This window comes from Saccostrea cucullata, unplaced genomic scaffold, assembly GCF_032062105.1.
Source record: "Saccostrea cucullata isolate Sc308-1 unplaced genomic scaffold, CSIRO_AGI_Scuc_v1 ctg149, whole genome shotgun sequence".
Classification (NCBI taxonomy): Eukaryota; Metazoa; Mollusca; class Bivalvia; order Ostreida; family Ostreidae; genus Saccostrea; species Saccostrea cuccullata.
Window position 1 is genome coordinate 70,729 of NW_026933711.1, and position 19,841 is coordinate 90,569.

The 19,841-nt window shown below is 32.6% G+C and overlaps 2 protein-coding genes across 2 annotated transcripts; one reads left to right on the forward strand and one right to left on the reverse strand.

Annotated features, from left to right (window-relative positions):
* Positions 1-109: 109 nt before the first annotated feature.
* LOC134239046 (uncharacterized) lies at positions 110-6,999 on the forward strand. Its single transcript, XM_062721190.1, has 6 exons — positions 110-118; positions 225-263; positions 963-1,145; positions 3,947-4,047; positions 5,372-5,739; positions 5,922-6,999. Exons 1-6 carry the CDS (start codon positions 110-112, stop codon positions 6,134-6,136), a joined length of 915 nt encoding a protein of 304 aa, XP_062577174.1. The 3' UTR covers positions 6,137-6,999.
* Positions 7,000-11,709: 4,710 nt separating this feature from the next.
* LOC134239029 (exosome complex component RRP43-like) lies at positions 11,710-19,767 on the reverse strand. Its single transcript, XM_062721165.1, has 11 exons — positions 19,702-19,767; positions 17,329-17,365; positions 16,444-16,507; positions 16,036-16,109; positions 15,736-15,781; positions 15,002-15,107; positions 14,848-14,893; positions 13,055-13,151; positions 12,118-12,238; positions 11,933-12,036; positions 11,710-11,845 (listed from the first exon to the last, which is right to left on the reverse strand). Exons 1-11 carry the CDS (start codon positions 19,716-19,718, stop codon positions 11,733-11,735), a joined length of 825 nt encoding a protein of 274 aa, XP_062577149.1. The 5' UTR covers positions 19,719-19,767; the 3' UTR covers positions 11,710-11,732.
* Between the last annotated feature and the right edge of the window lie 74 nt (positions 19,768-19,841).

Sequence of the window (19,841 nt, forward strand, 5' to 3'; positions counted from 1 at the left end):
ATGATAAATTGATGATAAATAATAATAAATTTTTTTTAAATCGAGAGCGGGGAATGGCGGCTTTTATTTTAGGATTTTTTCAATTTTGCAGATTTTTTGTGACCTGGTCATGGGTAAGGTAGGCATACTATACATATATATAATGATAAAGGTTAATAAGCATCATAAATAAATACCCTTAATAAATATATAAGCATGTATTACAGCAATTACTATCTTTTCAGCTGTCAAAATCATGTCGACTCCTGTGTGGGCATGAGGAGGTAGGCATACATATGATAATTCTTATTATACATGTACATACTATTATACTGTAGATCATTTAATTTTTGCAACACTTTATTTTCATGAGATAGTTACTGACTTTTTATAAGCGATACAAAATTTTCACGAATTGTAGTAGTTGCTCAGTATAATCTTAAGGAATACCATTCAATGCAAGTATGAGAATGAAATTTTCACAAGCATATGCTGTCTCGCATAATTCGCAAAATAAAGCTATCACAAATAAAAAAAAATGATTACAGTGGAGCCTCCTGTGTGAACATGAGGAGGCTCTGGTTACATTTAATAACGATAACAAGATAATAAGATAATGAATAGATAATTATAAATAATAAGCAAGACTAAATAACATTTAAAAATTCCATAATCTTATTAAAGGAATACTGGCCATTATATGCAAGAATGAAATTTTTGCAAGCTTGCTTCTTGTGTAATTATGCAAAAATAAAGTTCTCACAAATAAAAAAGTGGTTTACAGTAGTACAGATGACAATTATTTGCAGCAAGTTTCTAATTTGTCTCTCTCACAAAATGCCTGTATTCTGCAATCAAGAACTCAAAATTCTAGTCAATATATTCAGTCAAAGTGTGTAATAAGTCTATAACTACATGTTATGTGATTCAGGCAGCATGTTAATTATGTTAGTACCTGATATCTATGTTCTTCTTTTTTTCAGGGCTGGCACTTGGTCCCCAAGCCCCTCAGTTTGTTCACAAACACAGCGGAGGAGATTATAGACACCATTACAGAGGCTGCTCCATTCCTGGCCAGATTCTACGCCATCCTGAAACAGAGCTCTGTCAAACTGAAGTGTCTTAATGGACAACTGGGAGAGAGTTTCATGAATTTCCTGGACCAAGTTAGTAATATTTCATGGTATATGTAGAATTTTTTGGAACTAAGGAAGGGGGATCAATGTTTCTGACTTTAAGGATGAGTGATGATAGCATGCTGTTTAAAATTTCTTCTTTGACAAACCTTTATGTCAAATCCTTATATTTAAGGTTCAGAATCTCAATTTCTGGCCCTATATTCACTATGTGCCTTACATTTATATAAGTTTGACAATAGAAGTAAATTTTAACAGTATTTAAGGAAACTATATTCAGTATATAAGTTTGACAATAAAAGTTTTCACTAAAGAAACTTTCAGACCACATTACTACCATATCTGGTATACTATCTCACTGATGGCTTTCTTCTTTAACTGAATTCAAATTTTCAGACAATGCAAAGCAAGTTAAGTAAATCTTTGTGTTTTCCTCTCACTAAGAGTCACCTGCCAGATGCAAAGCATGATCTTTCACCATAAAAAAAATCACAATTAGTTTTAAAAGAATGTTTCAATTTGCCCCCTAACAAAATGTTTTGTTGGTTTTGTTTCTTTCACATGGTTTAGAATAAATGATTATTACCAAAGAAAGAAGATATGAACTTCATTGTTTGTCTGTCTGTTTAAAACATCTTAGATGGACTATAAATAAGTTCTGTTACATGGGTATTATAAAGACTTCTTATCAGGCCAGTATTGCATCTTTGGGTCATTCCAGTGTTGAACAATTAACATGCAAGTAAAAAAAATATTAAAATGTTTAGAAAGTTGCTATTGCTTGGTGCAATGTGTTAAACAATGGCATAATTTTCCTTTCAGAAAAGTCTGGTAAATATTAAGAAACTGACAAATTGCTGTTGAGGTAACACTAATTAACTAGGGACTTTTTGGCTTGTAGCGGCAGTGTATGCTTAATACTGTATTTTGTGATTATATACATTGTTACATCATTGACCGATTAACTGTGTTTTAGACCAAGTCAGTTTTCTTGTTTATTAGTGTATCAGTTTTTTTTCTCTCCCATTTTAATGGTCAACATTTTTTGTTTTCCAACTTTTTACAATAATAATATTTATGCATGCTCTAGAACCTGAAAAATAGTCAGCTCCAAAGTTCATGTAGATATTTTTTTATTTGCTAGTTACAGTCAAAAATATATAATCCTCATTGTCTTTCATTAATTGTTCATAATTACTCATAGATGTTTAAAGATGTAACTAATATATGACTGTTGAAAGATGTGACTAAAATATGTGTCTTTGTTTATGTTTGCATGGATACAAATACAGATTACATTTCTAACAAAAAAATTAAGGCCTACATAAAGTTAAAGCACTACAACCCTTTACAATTTATTTTTTGTACATTTATTATGACAATCATATCAAAACTGTACGTGATACAAAAATAAAGTCAGAGAGACATTTTCTGCCCTTTAGTCAGCTATAAAACAATTCAACAATGAATGGTCCAGCCCATATCATTTGTCTTCAGTGGCTTTTTGTTATGCTACAGTCCATATATGCAAGATTATGATTTATCAACTATCACCAGATTGAAGCCTCCAATTAGTCAAGGAAGACAATGAGATGATTTTGACATCCTTATAATTTGTAGAGCTCGATACATCCCAAGCTTATCTATATTTGACTCCCATTGTAAAACAATTGTTTATCACACACACCACAATACATTGAATGAATTCATAATCTCATCACTGTTTCAGGAAAGTTTGGCTATATTGCATTGCTTAAAAGACATTATATCTAGGTTTTATTGTACAACCTATCTTCATTAGATTGAAATATTTTGCAATTTTTTTTTTTTTAAAATGAAGAGCCAATAGTTAAAAACATCTTTAACTAAATCATATTAAACAGTGAACAATTTAAACTTTTTCAATTGTTTTTTTTTTTTTTCACAAAAGCAAACAATACCCGGTATTTATACAAGGTGCAGTTTTAAGCCCTGTAGTATTTTTTAAATTACATTTAATATGTACATTTGATTCTACCATCATTACAGAACAACACTTTTTAATTAAACTACAGTAAAACTCATTTAGTACGAACATGGATATTACGAATTCTCTGCTATAGCAAAGTTGTCTTTGATCCCCAGCTTTGTAAATTTAATGAATTCTTTATACAGATATAGGGAATTATGATTAAAGTGAAGTAATTTCATAGGTCCCATTGACTTCACTATAATCAAGTTTTACTGTATAGCTATCACATAAACTTATTTAGACAGTGATGTAACTATGCCCTATTAGTTTGTTGTAAATGTCAATTGTTATTATGTATACAAGTTCATATTTCAGTTGAATTTTGCTTAATTTCTTCAACTTTGAAATCTTGAAATGCCTCAATATTTTACACCATCTGATTTTCAGTCATAATTAAAAAAAAAAAAAAAGTGGGTTTTGGATAAAAAGGTTTGAGTGTGTATTTTAAAAACTATAGGAAAGAATCACTTTGCTGTTAGTGTACATTCTTTATAATGTTTACTCTATAAATTGGTGGAAAGTTTAGTGATGTTTTTTTATCAATAGTGTGGGCATCTTTTATTAGGTACCGGTACACTCAAATACACTGGTCATCTTTACAATTTAATTAAGTTAACTTTACAAGCTTTCTCCTAAATGTGACTTATACACTGTATAGGCAATTAAGCTCCTACTGTTTGTTACTGTAAATGCTACCAGTACTTGAAAATTGGATTTTATATTTTATTTTATTGGATGTTAGATAATGAGTACCGTAATTATTTTGATTATTTTACAGGGACAATTTTTGCTCTTTTTATCTTGCTATTTTCCTTTTTAGGAGGGAAAGACAACTTCCAACTTCCTGATGGCTTACATGGCTGTCCATAAATTGGTGTCATCTCATGTTGAAAATGAAGAATTCATCAGGCAGCTTGACAGGCAAGTATAAATAATCATTACTGAGTCATTGGCTGTGATTGATTGAGGTTTATGAGGAAGAATCAGGGTTTTTTAGGTCACCTGAGTAACTCAGGTGACCTATTGCTAGGCTCGTGTGTCGTGTGTTAACATTTGAACAAGCTTCTTCTCTAAAACCACTAAACCAATTTCAACCAAATTTGGTGTACAGCATCTATGGGTGAAGGGAACAAAAATTGTGAATTTTGGAGGGGTGGGGCCAAAACCACTAAAATTAATAAAATCTTTAAAAATCTTCTTTTTACTCCTGGACATCAAGCAGGCAAACTGTTGGCATGAATGTAATGAGCACACCAAAATTGTGAAATTCATGGCCCCATCAGGGGTTATAGTGCTAGAGCAGGGCTCCTAGATTATATACTGAAAATGCATTATTTCTTTGAAAATCTTCTTCTCTGCTCCTGGGTATTAAATGAAAATTGAGCAAGAGTGCCTCTTCCAGATTTGTGAAATTCATGGCCCCTTCAGGGTTTCTGGAGGGCGGGGCTCTTAGATTATATAGTGAAAATGCATTATTTCTTTGTAATCTTCTCTGCTTGGGTTTAAATAAATTTAAGCACATAGTTATGATGAGCAAGAGTGCCTCTTCCAGATTTTTGAATTTTATGGCCCCAGGGTTGCTATTTTCCTTTATATAGTGAAAATGCATTATTTCTTTGAAAACTCTCTGCTCCTGGGTATTAAATAAACTCCTAAGCACATAGTTATGATGAGCAGAGTGGCAGATTTGTCCATAAAGGGTTGGTGTTAGGGTGGGGCCCTATTGATTATATAGTAAAAAATACATTAATTCCTTGAAAATATTCAACCATTTTATGATTACATTTGCAAAATTTTGAAATATGTGGCCCATGGGTCAGTGGGTGAGGTGCACAACTGGTTATAAAGTGGAAGTGCATTTTCTCTTTGTTACTCTGATCTATCTCTGGGTATTAAGTAAATAGAGTAAGCATGCTAAGTTAATGATTATGATAAGTAATGGTGCCTCTTTCAAAATTGTAAATTGTGAATTTCATGGCCTCCGGTTTAAAACACGAACCAAATATAATTGTTTAAAAGTTGTTACACAATACCCAGGTGACCTATAAGGCCCGTGGGCCTCTTGTTTCTGTGGTATATTAGGTCAACATTTTTTCTATTAAGAAAATTTCAATGCCAATTATTTAAAATCTGTTTACCAGAACACAAAAAAGTTTCAAGTTGAGGGATTTTTGGCAGTCACTGGGGAGAGAGCAAACAAACAATTTTTTTAAAGATGCCCTTATTAATTTATTTATTTTCTCAGATGCCATTTACCCAGTGGAAAAGTGGCATGGCTGTGTGAAAAACACTCCAAAGGAAACAGAATTACTAAGTTAGGGGTCGGCTCCATCAGTGTGCACGGTCAGGGACAGACCATTCTCAACAAAGAGGACGAGCTGATGAGGGAATATCTCAAAACCTCCCCTATAGCATCAGCTCTGATGGGCCGCCCAGACAGAGAGACGTCAAGTCTTAACACTGAAAGACAACCATCCATGATCAAGGAACAAAGTAACGTGTCTGTTGTTATAGAAAAGGAGGAAATTAAGGAGACGGCGCGTTCAAAACAGAATGGTGACATTGCTGAAGGGAAGCCGACTGCCAGCAAAAAGAAAACTGCAGAGGACAAAGGTAAAGGGCTAAACTTAAATGTAATCCTGGTACATGTATTGTTTCATAAGAATTAATGTTATTGTTAATACTTTCTCTCTAATCACATGAGTATTGTGTAATCATAACTATAAATTATTCAAGTATAGATACACTGTAGTTTGATATAAAGTGTCCTCTATGCAAAAATATTATTATTTTAGGTAAAACATCCCAGACACCTAAAGGCAAGCAGTCTATTGACAAGAAAAAAGGAGATGATAAAACTGAGGAGAAATCGGACAACAGCGCCCCCCAGTCTCCGTCATCTAGCACCTCCTCTACCAGCATGAGTCAGGTGGCGGGCACGGTCCGGAAATTACAGCGCAATTACTCCAAGTCAGGTCGGCAAAAAAGTCAGGCTTGTGTGCTGCAGTAAACCGTCCTGTATACAGACTGTAAATCATTGTTATACAATTGTGTGTTAGTGTTAATGTTCATCTTTCAACTCTCATATAATTCTAACTGTAGTTCCTATAGAAAAGCATGATTTACATAATTATGTAGAGGTTTGATCCATTAATCTGAATCAATTTTAACCTCTTGTAGAAATATTAGCAAGATGAAGGGTCAATTTTTACTTATTATTCATCCAAACTGCACCAGTTAGATAAAATTGTTAATCTTGTAACGTAACAACATGTAAGTAAAACGCATCTAAAATGCAGTGCCAGGGATAGACAATTTTACTTCATTTATAGAAGGGTAATTTGTTATATCTGTTAATATTACAATAAATTTAAAAGCTAAAGGGAATGAAAATCGCTTTGGTAAATTGATCGTGTGTTTACTTGAACCATGTTTTTACTGAAGTTTATTTGAATGTTTTGTATTGCACATTTTGAGACATTGAAAAACGGCTTTGGCAACAATGTGCAAATTTTTTTGTTTATAATGTATAGTTTTAAAAGAAATGCAATGGAACTTGCTTTATTGTCCGAGAATAAATCAAACCTATTGTTGATATTGGTTATTTATTATAATGTACTTATTTCTTGTATACTGGATTTATCCCTTTCTACGTTTGCCTTGGAAATTCATTGTTTTCTTTCATGGAATCTACAAGTCAAATAACTTTATTCATTCACTGTGATACATGTTAATTGTTTTATTTTACAACTTTGTTATTTATATATCAATTACATATCAATATAATTATACACTTAATACTTATATGACAGTATACTTTTCAGGTTTAGTATGCTCACTAATTTATTTTCAATATACTGGAAGTAGATCTCTGTTAGTATGTGATAACTTAAATTGTTATTTTACATTTTAATATACAGATATATTTGCACTTTAACTGACAATATACTTTTTCAGTATGCTCAGTTAGACAGTATTTATTTTTAATGTTCTGTATTTACTCCAAACGAATTATCTGATTTTTACCAATATAGTTCTGTATAGGAAATTGCTCAGTTCATACATCTATCAAGTTTATTAACTTGGACGTTAACTATTTACAAGTGTGTAAAAGTTGATATAATTTTGTACAACTTTAATACCATTCTGTATTTGATATACATTTTGTGATATTACACTCAAACATTGCATTAATCCGTCCTAACCATGTCACTTTACATTTTCATATACATGACCATGAACAAATTTTTAAATACCTTTTGCTACTTTTTTTTGACAAATATACAAAACCTAATCAGGTTTATTTTCACTGCTGTGAAACTAATGTAAATATGTATGTGGGGTAGAACCTACTATATACTGCAGTAATTCATGGGTACAAGCCCCTACTTTCCTCTAATACTCATATTCAACGACCACTTGTATGATTTTTCTATATTTATAATTTACTATGATGAACATTTGATTTGAGAACAGGGTACATACGTGTATTGAATCATTGCTAAGATTTTTTGTTGCTTTAAAGAATTCAATTTTTTTCTTGAATTCATATTTGACATTCTTCACTTGAATGTAGCCTTCAAAGTTGTGACTTGTAACCTGATGTTGTAATACATATCTGAAAAGTGTTACTGATACAGATAAATTTCTGTGATATTAGGCTGCTTTGTTGAAAATATTCTTTAGCTGACCTGATCCATACTTTGTCTGTTTCTGTCATTGTCATAAACTTTTCAAATAGGTATCCAAAACTACTGTGTCAATTTCGACTAAAATATGGCACAGAGAATCCATAGCCAGTGAAGGGGATTCAAGTTCATTCAAATTAAGGGTCATATGGTTTCTTTTAAGGAGAGATGATGAAGAATTATGGAAAATTTGATTACAGGTTTAAAGATCTTCTATAAAACCAGAATAGATAAAACATAACAAGAAAGCTTTATTACAAAGTGTAGTAGGTTTGTTCTAATCATGATATCAGGGGGGTAGGGTGGGGCCTCAGTAGGCTATCAGTTTTACATAGGAATATATGGGGTAAATCTGAGGAATAATAGCAGGGCCTTAGTGACTCGGGTGAGCTCTGTGGCTAAAAAAAAGCCTTATGGACCTCTGTGGATGACAATCAATGATACGTATACACGTGAAAATGGATTTTTGTTTTAACATTCCTCTCATTCTGTGCAATATATAGTAGATTCCTTACAAAAGATCATGTTTGTGTAACATCACAGGATCCCTTTAAAAGAGGATGACTTTTCATAAAAAGTATTTTTTATGGGATGTACAATTAATATATTTTTCCTAAAATTAAGGAACCTTCAGTAACTGTCTTGACAATTGTTTTAATTGTTTGTTTTTTTTTTGATTGCTGAGTCAACCACCACAGAGTTAATAGTCCTCAAGTCAGCACTTGGTTATATATTGTAATGACTACTAATCTGTGAAGATTTTAGCTTTATAGAGGAAGAAAATGTTGTATGTTTATTAGGTTTGTAAAATCAACATTGTAATACGATTTAATTCTGTGATTAAAATCTTTTTCTTTGAAGTTGAAGTTGTTTTTACAAGTCGACATACTGTGAAATCACACATTTCCAAGGGGTCAAATTTTCGTGGTTTGAGGAAAATATATTGCTTCATGGGGATTTTAGTGGTTGAAGAATTGATCAGTAGTAATTTATGTGAAAAATTACATTTCGTGGTGGACATAAATTTGTGGGTCTCTTCATACCTTGAAAACCAGGAAAATTAAACCCCCTCAAAAAGTGTCAATTTTTTAGCTCTACTGGTCAGAGACCAGAAGAGCTTATGTGATAGTAATGCGTCTGAGCTCCGTCCGTCTAATCTGTCTGTCTGTCTGTCTGTCTGTCTGAATCTATCTGATTTTTACCAATATGTCTGTAAACAATTTTTCAAAACGCTACTCCTCCTACATTTTTAGTCTGATTTCAATATTACTTGGCACACAAGTGTGTACATTAAGATACATAGAATAGTGCATCGGTTTTTGATTTCGATGAACGGTGTTGCCATGGTTACTAAAAATAGAATTTTCTGTGAAATTCCTTAAAAACACTACTCCTTCTACAGTTTTGGTCTGTTTTCAATATAACTTGGCACACAAGTAGACTACACTAATACATAGAATAGTGCATCAGTTTTTGATTTCGATGAACGGTGTTGCCATGGTTACTAAAAATAGAATTTTCTGTGAAATTCCTTAAAAACGCTATTTTCTACAGTTTTGGTCTGATTTCAATATAACTTGGCACACAAGTAGACTACACTACGATACATAGAATAGTGCATCAGTTTTTGATTTCGATGAATGGTGTTGCCATGGTTACTAAAAATAGAATTTTCTGTGAAATTCCTTAAAAACGCTACTCCTTCTACAGTTTTTCTGATTTCAATATAACTTGGCACACAAGTAGACTACACAAAGAAACATAGAATAGTGCATCGGTTTCTAATTTTGATGAACGGTGTTGGCATGGTTACTAAAAATAGAATTTTCTGTGAAATTCTTTAAAAACACTACTCCTTCTACAGTTTTGGTCTGATTTCAATATAACTTGGCACACAAGTAGACTACACTAAGATACATAGAATAGTGCATCGGTTTTTGATTTCGATGAACTTTGTTGCCATGGTTACTAAAAATAGAATTTTCTGTGAAATTCCTTTAAAACGCTACTCCTTCTACAGTTTTGGTCTGATTTCAATATAACTTGGCACACAAGTAGACTACACTAAGATACATAGAATAGTGCATCGGTTTTTGATTTTGTTGAACGGTGTTGCCATGGTTACTAAAAATAGAATTTTCTGTGAAATTCCTTAAAAACACTACTCCTTCTACAGTTTTGGTCTGAATTCAATATAACTTGGCACACAAGTAGACTACACAAAGATACATAGAATAGTGCATCAGTTTTTAATTTTGATGAACGGTTTTGCCATGGTTACTAAAAATAGAATTTTCTGTGAAATTCTTTAAAAACGCTACTCCTTCTACAGTTCTGGTCTGATTTCAATATAACTTGGCACACAAGTAGACTACACAAAGAAACATAGAATAGTGCATCGGTTTCTAATTTTGATGAACGGTGTTGGCATGGTTACTAAAAATAGAATTTTCTGTGAAATTCTTTAAAAACACTACTCCTTCTACAGTTTTGGTCTGATTTCAATATAACTTGGCACACAAGTAGACTACACTAAGATACATAGAATAGTGCATCGGTTTTTGATTTCGATGAACTATATGTTGCCATGGTTACTAAAAATAGAATTTTCTGTGAAATTCCTTTAAAACGCTACTCCTTCTACAGTTTTGGTCTGATTTCAATATAACTTGGCACACAAGTAGACTACACTAAGATACATAGAATAGTGCATCGGTTTTTGATTTTGTTGAACGGTGTTGCCATGGTTACTAAAAATAGAATTTTCTGTGAAATTCCTTAAAAACACTACTCCTTCTACAGTATTGGTCTGAATTCAATATAACTTGGCACACAAGTAGACTACACAAAGATACATAGAATAGTGCATCGGTTTTTAATTTTGATGAACGGTTTTGCCATGGTTACTAAAAATAGAATTTTCTGTGAAATTCTTTAATTAAACGCTTTTTTCTACAGTTCTGGTCTGATTTCAATATAACTTGGCACACAAGTAGACACACAGATACATAGAATAGTGCATCTGTTTCTGATTTCGATTAACGGTATTACCATGGTTACTAAAAATAGAATTTTCTGTGAAATTCCTTAAAAACGCTACTCCTTCTACAGTTCTAGTTTGATTTCAAAATAGGTTGGCACACAAGTAGACTACACAAAGATACATAAAATAGTGCAATGGTTTTTGATAAGTACAAACCAGTAGAGCTACAGTCTCGACAGAGACTTCTGGTTTTTTCTGGACTCCTCAGGAGGTCATTAAAGCTGAATTTGACTCCGTTTTCGATTATCAGTTCGTGGGTATACCCTTCACATTCATTGCTATGTCATGGGTTTACACAGGTGATGACCGAGACTGAGTGAACAGTGCCTTTATATAAGGGCCCTTATGTATAGCAAGTGAATTATTAAGTATGGCATCCTTTTACAAATCATTTTCAGCTTTAAAGTGGGTTCAGATGATATACAAACCAAACTTAAAACAAATCTGTCCTCTCTTATAAGTTTAATTTGTCATATAAGTCAATGTTTTAATATATAATAAAGTCACAGAATGAGAATCACTTCACTGTAAGTTTCAATTTATTAAAAGTGTGTTTGCTATCACCTTGTTTTACTGTACATGTCCCTTATGATCATTTAATGATGACAATTTTAATGGTGTGAAAAATATGATGCAGTCATACTTCATCTGGGATTCAAAAGGACCAAGATTTATCTCTCAAGAATTAAAAAAAAAAACAAGAAAAGGTAGTTGCAGAATCAATGTCCTTGGTATTGAGATATCTGTGTTTGATGTAATGAAGTTCAATTATATATATAATTGAGAGATACATAAACTGACACTGTAAAACAATTCTATTCTGATTGACATATAACGATAACAACAAAGATGTCCCTTTCATTATTTATTTAGTACTACCTCTCTACACTAGACACTGTGTCGTCTATAAGTCTTAAAATGTCACGAGTTCTACTGAAGGCTTTTTTGATACACATGGACAGCTGCTGATCTGTTAGAGGGGTACCACCTGTCAAAGAAAATCGGAATCTAACAATCTTATCAGAATCCCAGGGTCCAAAGCTGTATACAATGTAGGTACGATGTTTATACTCACCTGGCTTATAAACCATACAGAGTTTATCGTTTGTTGTGACTACAGTGACTTGTCCTGTTGCCAAGTTTTCCTCTTCAGCAGTTGGATCCACAAAGAGAATCTCACTGAAATTGGAAGTTATTGAGATAAAAGACTGGTTGTTGTATTGCATCTATAGAAATACAGATCTGTTAAACTGTACTCACTTATTGAAGATTGCGTATGTTGAGGACACAGGACTTGATTGTAGTTGGAGTGCTGAGAGTCGATCGGGAAAAGCATCTATTTTGTCTGTATCCTTATTTAGTACCACCTCAGGTAAGGTAGCTGTAAATGAATAAGTCATTTTTGTACTCCTTAAAATCTTTAATATTCACAAATGAACTTTGTTAACGTCAAGTTCTAAGGGCATATGAAGTTAATTTGCTATACCCTTAATTCCCTTTAAACATATAAACAACTTTTCCAATACATTTTCAAATAATACTTGTAAAAAAAATGTCGGCTTAATGACAAAATTTTTTTCAGATACATGTTTTAAATATAGTTATTTGTAATCTCTACAGGGCGCAAAAATCAGATCAATATACACTGTATCTGTAAATGCATTATATCGGAGTTCATTACAACCATTTAATTTTAAAAGGAATTTTTAAGGATTTTGCTTAGTATCCAAACGATTCATTATATCCATTAATTTGCTTTGTCCATGTTTGTACTTAACAAGTTTTACTGGTAAATAGCCGCATAGTATGCTTGCAATACATAAAATTTAATCCTTAGAACACTATTGGGAAATATACTGTAAACCAACTTTTATTCGCGTGCAAGAAAATTTCACGAAGTTCGCGAGAGCCTCGTCATCGCGAATATTTCTCGCCACGAACCGGTTCTTAAAGTCTCTTTTTCTATTAAGACAGTTCCAAAAAAGGCTTGGTCACGAAAATTAATCGTCGCGAACTACTTTACTCCCGGTTAATCGCGAAATAAAGTTGTCGCGAATAAAAGTTGGTTTACAGTAGTTGGCCTTCCTAGTTCTTGTAAAATTCGACATTAATTGTTTTAACATAAAGAAACTATCTGAACTCGCAACATACTACATGAAAAGAAACTGCATCAAATTTAAGATGTAATGTATCTTACTGTTTTTTAGAGCTGCAAGTATTGCTAGAAGACAGGCATCTGTGACGTTCCCGTCATAATCCAAACACACTATATCACAGTATAGGGTCCATACATACTATAAAACAAGAGGCCCATGGGCCACATCGCTCACCTGAGCACTAAGGGTAGGAAAAAGTAGAAAATGGCTTTTTATTGTAAAGTTTAAATCCAAAAGTATTCCCATGACCAATCATGGATTTGCTATTTTTTAGAAAATGATTTTTAAAGAATTTTCCTATACATGTATATATCTTTAAACTTTGGTCGGCCATTTTGGCCCCGCCCTACCCCCGGGGGTCATGATTTGAACAAACTTGAATCTACACTACCTGAGCATGCTTCCATATAAATATGATGAATTTTGGCTTTGTCATTCTTGAGAAGAAGATTTTGAAAGAATTTTCCTATATATATCTAAGTAAAACTTTTTCGGCCATTTTGGCCCCGCCCTACCCCTGGGGGTCATGATTTGAACAAAGAATCTACACTACCTGAACATGCTTCCATATAAATATGATGAATTATGGCTTTGTCATTCTTGAGAAGAAGATTTTTAAAGAATTTTCCTATATATTTCTATGTAAAACTTTGGTCGGCCATTTTGGCCCCGCCCTACCCCCGGGGGGTCATGATTTGAACAAACTTGAATCTACACTATCTGAACATGCTTTTATACAAATATGATGAATTATGGCTTTGTCATTCTTGAGAAGAAGATTTTTAAAGAATTTTCCTATACATTTCTATGTAAAACTTTGGTCGGCCATTTTGGCCCCGCCCTACCACGGGGGTCATGATTTGAACAAACTTGAATCTACAATCTGAGCATGCTTCCATATAAATATGATGAATTATGGCTTTGTCATTCTTGAGAAGAAGATTTTTAAAGAATTTTCCTATATATTTCTATGTAAAACTTTGGTCGGCCATTTTGGCCCCGCCCTACCTCCGGGGGTCATGATTTGAACAAATTTGAATCTACACTACCTGAACGTGCTTTCATATAAATATGATGAATTATGGCTTTGTCATTCTTGAGAAGAAGATTTTTTAAAGAATTTTCCTATATATTTCTATGTAAAACTTTGATCGGCCATTTTGGCCCCGCCCTACCTCCGGGGGTAATGATTTGAACAAATTTGAATCTACACTACCTGAGGATGTTTCCCCATAAGTTTCATCTTTTCTGGCACTGTGGTTCTTGAGAAGAAGATTTTTAAAATATGCCACCATATTTTCATTAATTCCCAATTATCTCCCCTTGAATGAGGGCGTGGCCCTTCATTTGAACAAACATCCCCTTCACCCAAGGATACTTTGTGGCAAGTTTGGTTGAAATTGGCCCAGCGGTTCTTGAGAAGAAGTCGAAAATGTGAAAAGTTTACAGACAGACTGAATAATCACGGACGCCGGACAAAATGTGATCAGAAAAGCTCACTTGAGCTTTCAGCTCAGGTGAGCTAAAAACAAACTGTGTTTAGAGTAGGCAGAAAGTACATGTATTATCATTAAAATCTTAAATCTACAATGTAGTTCCCAATAATAACTTTTATAAATATATACAATGGCTATATGCAATAAAAATAAGAAAAATTCTGTGAAAGTCTCATTTAATTTTATTCAGTAGTATAGAAAGATTTATGGATGGAAGATGGGTTTCCCAAGGTTATGGATGTATGAATAAAAGGATGTGTCGATGAACACCCCGACTAATTTTCTAGAGAGATGATCCTAAAAAGAATTCATAAATGATAATCCATGTAAAAACTTACCTTGCCAGGCTCTACACGTAGTTCATTAAGGTTAACACAATCTGAGCTGAAAAAAAAAAAACATGAAAAATTAATAAACCAGTTTGTAATCATGGTTCTCTTACTTAAAGAGCCATCCAAATAATACATGTATTTAGGTTACAGATTGACCTACTTTTGAATGACCTCCAGCATGAACTGACTCAGGACTTGGGCCTGTTCCCCAGGAGGTCCAGGGCGAAACTGTGGGGAGCACATGGGAGATAACTCTACATTGGGCACTGAATAATCAGATGGAAAGATATCAACTACCGTGAACAACTTGTTATTCTCAAACAAAATGACAAATATGTAATCTTTTATTCTTAATATTTAGAATTTTCTATTAATTTATAAGCCAATATGAAAATGGACATTGAATAAAAAAGAAGTACATGTATTAATTTATCTCAAAATTTAGACCTGACAAAGAAATTGGAAAGAAAACATCTCTTTTGTTGAAGGGAAGACACAATTCTGAATACAGCATATATAAGGCTTAAAATAAAATATTGTTTGTTTGCAGTTGCCTACCGACCCACTGAAAATACACCCGACCCACACTTTTTTTTAGCCATTTTGTAATATTATTTTTTCCCAATTTTTCAGGATATTGAAACTGTTTCATTTTCATTTTTTTATCTTTATCAATCAGTAGTTTATACCAAGAGTGGAGCTTATTCATGTATTGTAGGCCTGTGAAGAAATCTATTTTATGTTATCTAACAAAAATCTGAAAACTTTTTTTTTCAAAAAAAAAAAAAAAAAAAAAAAAGAATGCCTACCTACCTACCCAGTCTAAGAATTATAGGTCCGCAACTGCAAACAAAGAATTTTTTAAGCTTGGCCTAAATATATTGTTCATTTTACCTATAAATCCCTTGGAAGGTTCCTCTGTTCTTGGTTTTGCCAATTCCTAAAAATACAAAGCATGATATAATTTAATGTATGTTACACAAACTACTTTCACATTCACATCCTGCAATTATTTCATCTATTTTTCACTATTTCAAAGAAAAACAGTGTAATGCATACTTAGCAAAATAATAGCTTTGTCAATTCTACAGTGTTAATAATTCATTTTTTTTTTACAATGGTGCCAATGATGACAGCTTTAATTTCATGCTATAGTGTTACTTTTCTCAATCTCTAGTTTTTAAATAAACTCACAGCTTTGATCCCACACATCACCATTGTATTTCCTACTTTAACCAATGCTGATCCATTAGCAGTTGTCAAACATCCTAGAAAGTATTTGAAATCACAGATCAAGGCCTAAATTGTTTGGACTCCATCATTGATTATATACATGTATGTATTTATATGTTTTCTCTATCTTCTTTCTCAGTTATACATGAAATGGACCGAATTGAAAGTCATAAAAGTTTCAAATCTAATAGTGTTGATTACATTAAAACCAGGGTCAACAAGAAGACATTAAGTATAGTCAGATCAATCACAGACAACCTGAAGTCAAAAGTGTTTACAAAAACTATATATTTTAATTTAAAAATGATTAAAAAGTTGGTACTGGATCAGACATTCTCCAAAAATTTGAAACCAAAAAGCTGACAATACCAATGTTAATAACAGTTGTGCGTGCCTCCCCCAACTCTCTACCATCTGGCCGGACTTCCTGTTCCTGTCAAATGAATAAAAATTTGTTAAACATTTTTAGAAGGCTGAATAGAATACACCAATTACAAAACAACTGATTTAATATATTCCAATACATGTAATGTTTTTTTTGGTGGAATAAATATTTTTTGTCTGATGTTGTTTCAACCACATTAAATCATAATTGTTTTATTGCCTTTGGAGGCTGTTCTGTAATTTTTTTTTTTAAACGTACTTCTTGCGGTTTATGCTTAATATTTTCATTGACTATTTAGTAAGTGATACTTAAGGTATCATAAAATAATGATAACCACTTTATTTGTTAACATATTCATATTTTGTTGAGCTATGACTTGTTTCATAAAGAAAATAATCATTTTTAATCACAACACTTTACTTAAAAATTTATGGCATTTAAACTTTGGTCCATGCGCACTATTAGCAATCTTTAATGACCACAATTTTTACCAAAAAATATGAAGTAACATAGAAGTTCAAACAAATAAAAACCAAACTATTCTGATGATTCACAAATAGTTGGTTTACAGTATCAGGTTCACAGTCAGTTTCAACAGGGGATGCTTACTCCTCATAAGCTCTTGATCCCATTTTTGGTATATTTGGGTTTAACTGGTATATTCCATTTCTTTTTGAGCAAGAGGGATATTTTATACCAAATACAAAGTAGAGTAGGGAGGAAAAACTGTAAGGAAATAGACTTTTATTTGATCTCAGACACTACATTATGGTAATTTGTGAATTTTTGCTTGTATTAACAGAAGCTTTTACCACAAAAGAAAAATAAAATTTAGTTACTAACATGATTTTTATGGACATTTCACTTACCAGAAATTTTCTGAAATAATCTTTTGGTCTTGCAGTTCTACAAAACAGAAGAAAACATTGTATCTTTTTTTCCCCTTAAAAGTAAGGATATCAACAAATATTTCAATATTTGCAGGGGAGGTCAAAGGTCACCAAACCAGTAAGTCAATTAAACTTGGGCTCTGGTGAAATTCTTAAATTATACCATTATATTGCATAAGTGTTAAAAAAAAGGCGTCCGGGCTCTGGTAAAATTCTTAATTTATACCATTTTACTGCATGAGTGTAAAAAGAAAATGCCATCCAGGCTCAGGTGAAATTCTAAAATTATCCATTTTACTGCATGAGTGTAAAAAGAAAATGGTGTTCTCCCTTGTGTAGTTTTATTGAATGCAGGTGGTTTTGCCCCGATTCTTTGTTGGCTCTGAGTGGTTTTGCCCCCAATTACTTGTTCGGGCTGAGTGGATTTGCCCCAAGTGGGTTATGCTACTAATCTAGTTAATGTCAGCTTGTCGGGTGGTCTTTTGACCATTAGACTAATGATGAGCAGCTTGATAAAAATTAAAGATGAGAGACCAGCCACATGCTTTTTACATGTATCTCCAAAAATAGTAGAAAAATTGCCATGGAATACATGGAAGGATACGTTAAATATCCACTATGGAAAAAAAATGGGAGTAAGGTTTTTTGTTAAAATAAAAAAACATGATGAAATATTTATTAATTTATTTTATAAGCTCTATTTATTTGTCTATTGAAAAAAAACTTAAATATTAGAAAGTGGTATATGATAAATTTATGATGGAAATATCTTATTATCTAATTACCTCTGTGTGTAAAATACTTAGAAGAACAAATATTTTATACTATCTATAGTTAAACAGGGCGAAATCACTCGGTGTAAACACGTAGTCAAGGCGAACCCATCCACCATCGTTTTATTATTACCAGGTTGGGCACAAACTGCCAAATGGTCACTTAATATCCGTTTGGTGGTCAATCGCCCATATCGGCGTCTTTTTTACCTACCAAATAGTGGTCTTTTTTATTTAAATCCAATTTTTATTAAAATAAAGCAAAAAAGCATTTACTTAGGCATTGGAGAATTTTACTTAACAAATTCCTCACACATTTAATACAATTTAGTCAATTTCCCATGTGTAAGTTCTGTGGAACTTCGTAAAAACGAAACCCACAGCTGTTCATGATGGCCGAACTATTTGCTCAAACAAAATATGAAAAATTATTTTGTTGTGTATAGTTCAGTAAAAAATATATTTAGACAAGAGGTGTTAGTCTAAAGAAGTAACTTTTCAAACGATCTTTCGATCTGCATCTATATAAATCTCTATAAAATCCCATTAAATACGAGCTCCTCATATCTTATTCATATGGTGGGCACTTAATTATTGCCATACTATTCATTTTTTTCTACATTTGAAAGTAACATTTATTCTTTATTTTCTTTTAGGATGAAGTTACGATTTCCGTGCGACCCTTTGTGGTTAAGTATGCATATCTATGATGTATCTGTATCTACTATATTTATTGAATATTTTTGAATAAAAGACTTACAAAGTGACAGTTACAATCATTATTGTTTTTATTCCAATATTACTGTTTTCAAGCGATTATTTTATCATAAATTCACTGCATATCCTATTTCTATAAAGAATAAAGCCATTGCATACGAAATAAATGAAATAAAAGCGAATTCTTACCCTTTCTCTTTTTTACTTTTTGAAAATTAACGCTAATGGGTCACTGTTGTTAAATCAGTCTTTTGACCCAAGTTCATAAATGATCGTCATTTTTAATTGGTTTAGATAATTGATCGGTTGCCCGGATGACAAAAATATGAAGTGATAAACACAATTGATAGGTGCAAATATGTGTGAGATGGAGGGAATTTTTTTAAAGTTAAAACACAGAAACGTTACACTTGTTTACATAGCTGACGATTTTGTCCAATATTTGAACGACACTTCGCACAAAGTTCGTGTTGAAATTCTGATTTTTTTCATTCAGAGTATAGATAAATATCTATATTTTATTCCCAGTAAGTTGAAATTATATATGCGCCATTTCACGTCATTCCAGAGAATTGAACCAAACGATTTTTCTCTCCCATTTGGTAGGTAATAAAGACGCCAATGTGGGCGACTGACCACCAAACGGGGGTTAAATGACCATTTGGCGGTGTGTGCCCAACCTGATTACGGTATATTTTTTTAAGGAATAATAATTGCACGCCGGGAGTAAGCCCCTGTGAGCCACTGTTATGTTCTTGAAACAAAACAATGCCATTTAAAAACACTTTGCGATTTAAGTCCATTGACATACAGTGATTAAATCACAGAAACGGAATCAATTTAATGCACATGCAAATTTTACCTAAAGTCTTCCGCCATCTTGGCTAGTATAGCGAACTTCCTTTGCAACGACAATAATCATTGGTTGAATTATTTAACTAGTCCCCTTACATTATACGTCATATTCTAAAAACTTGCGCGACCGCAAGAGACAAAATCTGA

What these genes read in the sequence shown, in the direction of transcription:
- LOC134239046 (XM_062721190.1), top strand. An exon ending in TCATGAATTTCCTGGACCAA is followed by an intron (nt 1,146 to 3,946) that starts GTTAGTAATATT and finishes TTTCCTTTTTAG; the next exon opens with GAGGGAAAGACAACTTCCAA. An exon ending in GAAAACTGCAGAGGACAAAG is followed by an intron (nt 5,740 to 5,921) that starts GTAAAGGGCTAA and finishes TTATTATTTTAG; the next exon opens with GTAAAACATCCCAGACACCT.
- LOC134239029 (XM_062721165.1), bottom strand. An exon ending in ATTATTTCAGAAAATTTCTG is followed by an intron (nt 16,508 to 17,328) that starts GTAAGTGAAATG and finishes TTCATTTGACAG; the next exon opens with GAACAGGAAGTCCGGCCAGA. An exon ending in ACTTGCAGCTCTAAAAAACA is followed by an intron (nt 12,239 to 13,054) that starts GTAAGATACATT and finishes ATTCATTTACAG; the next exon opens with CTACCTTACCTGAGGTGGTA.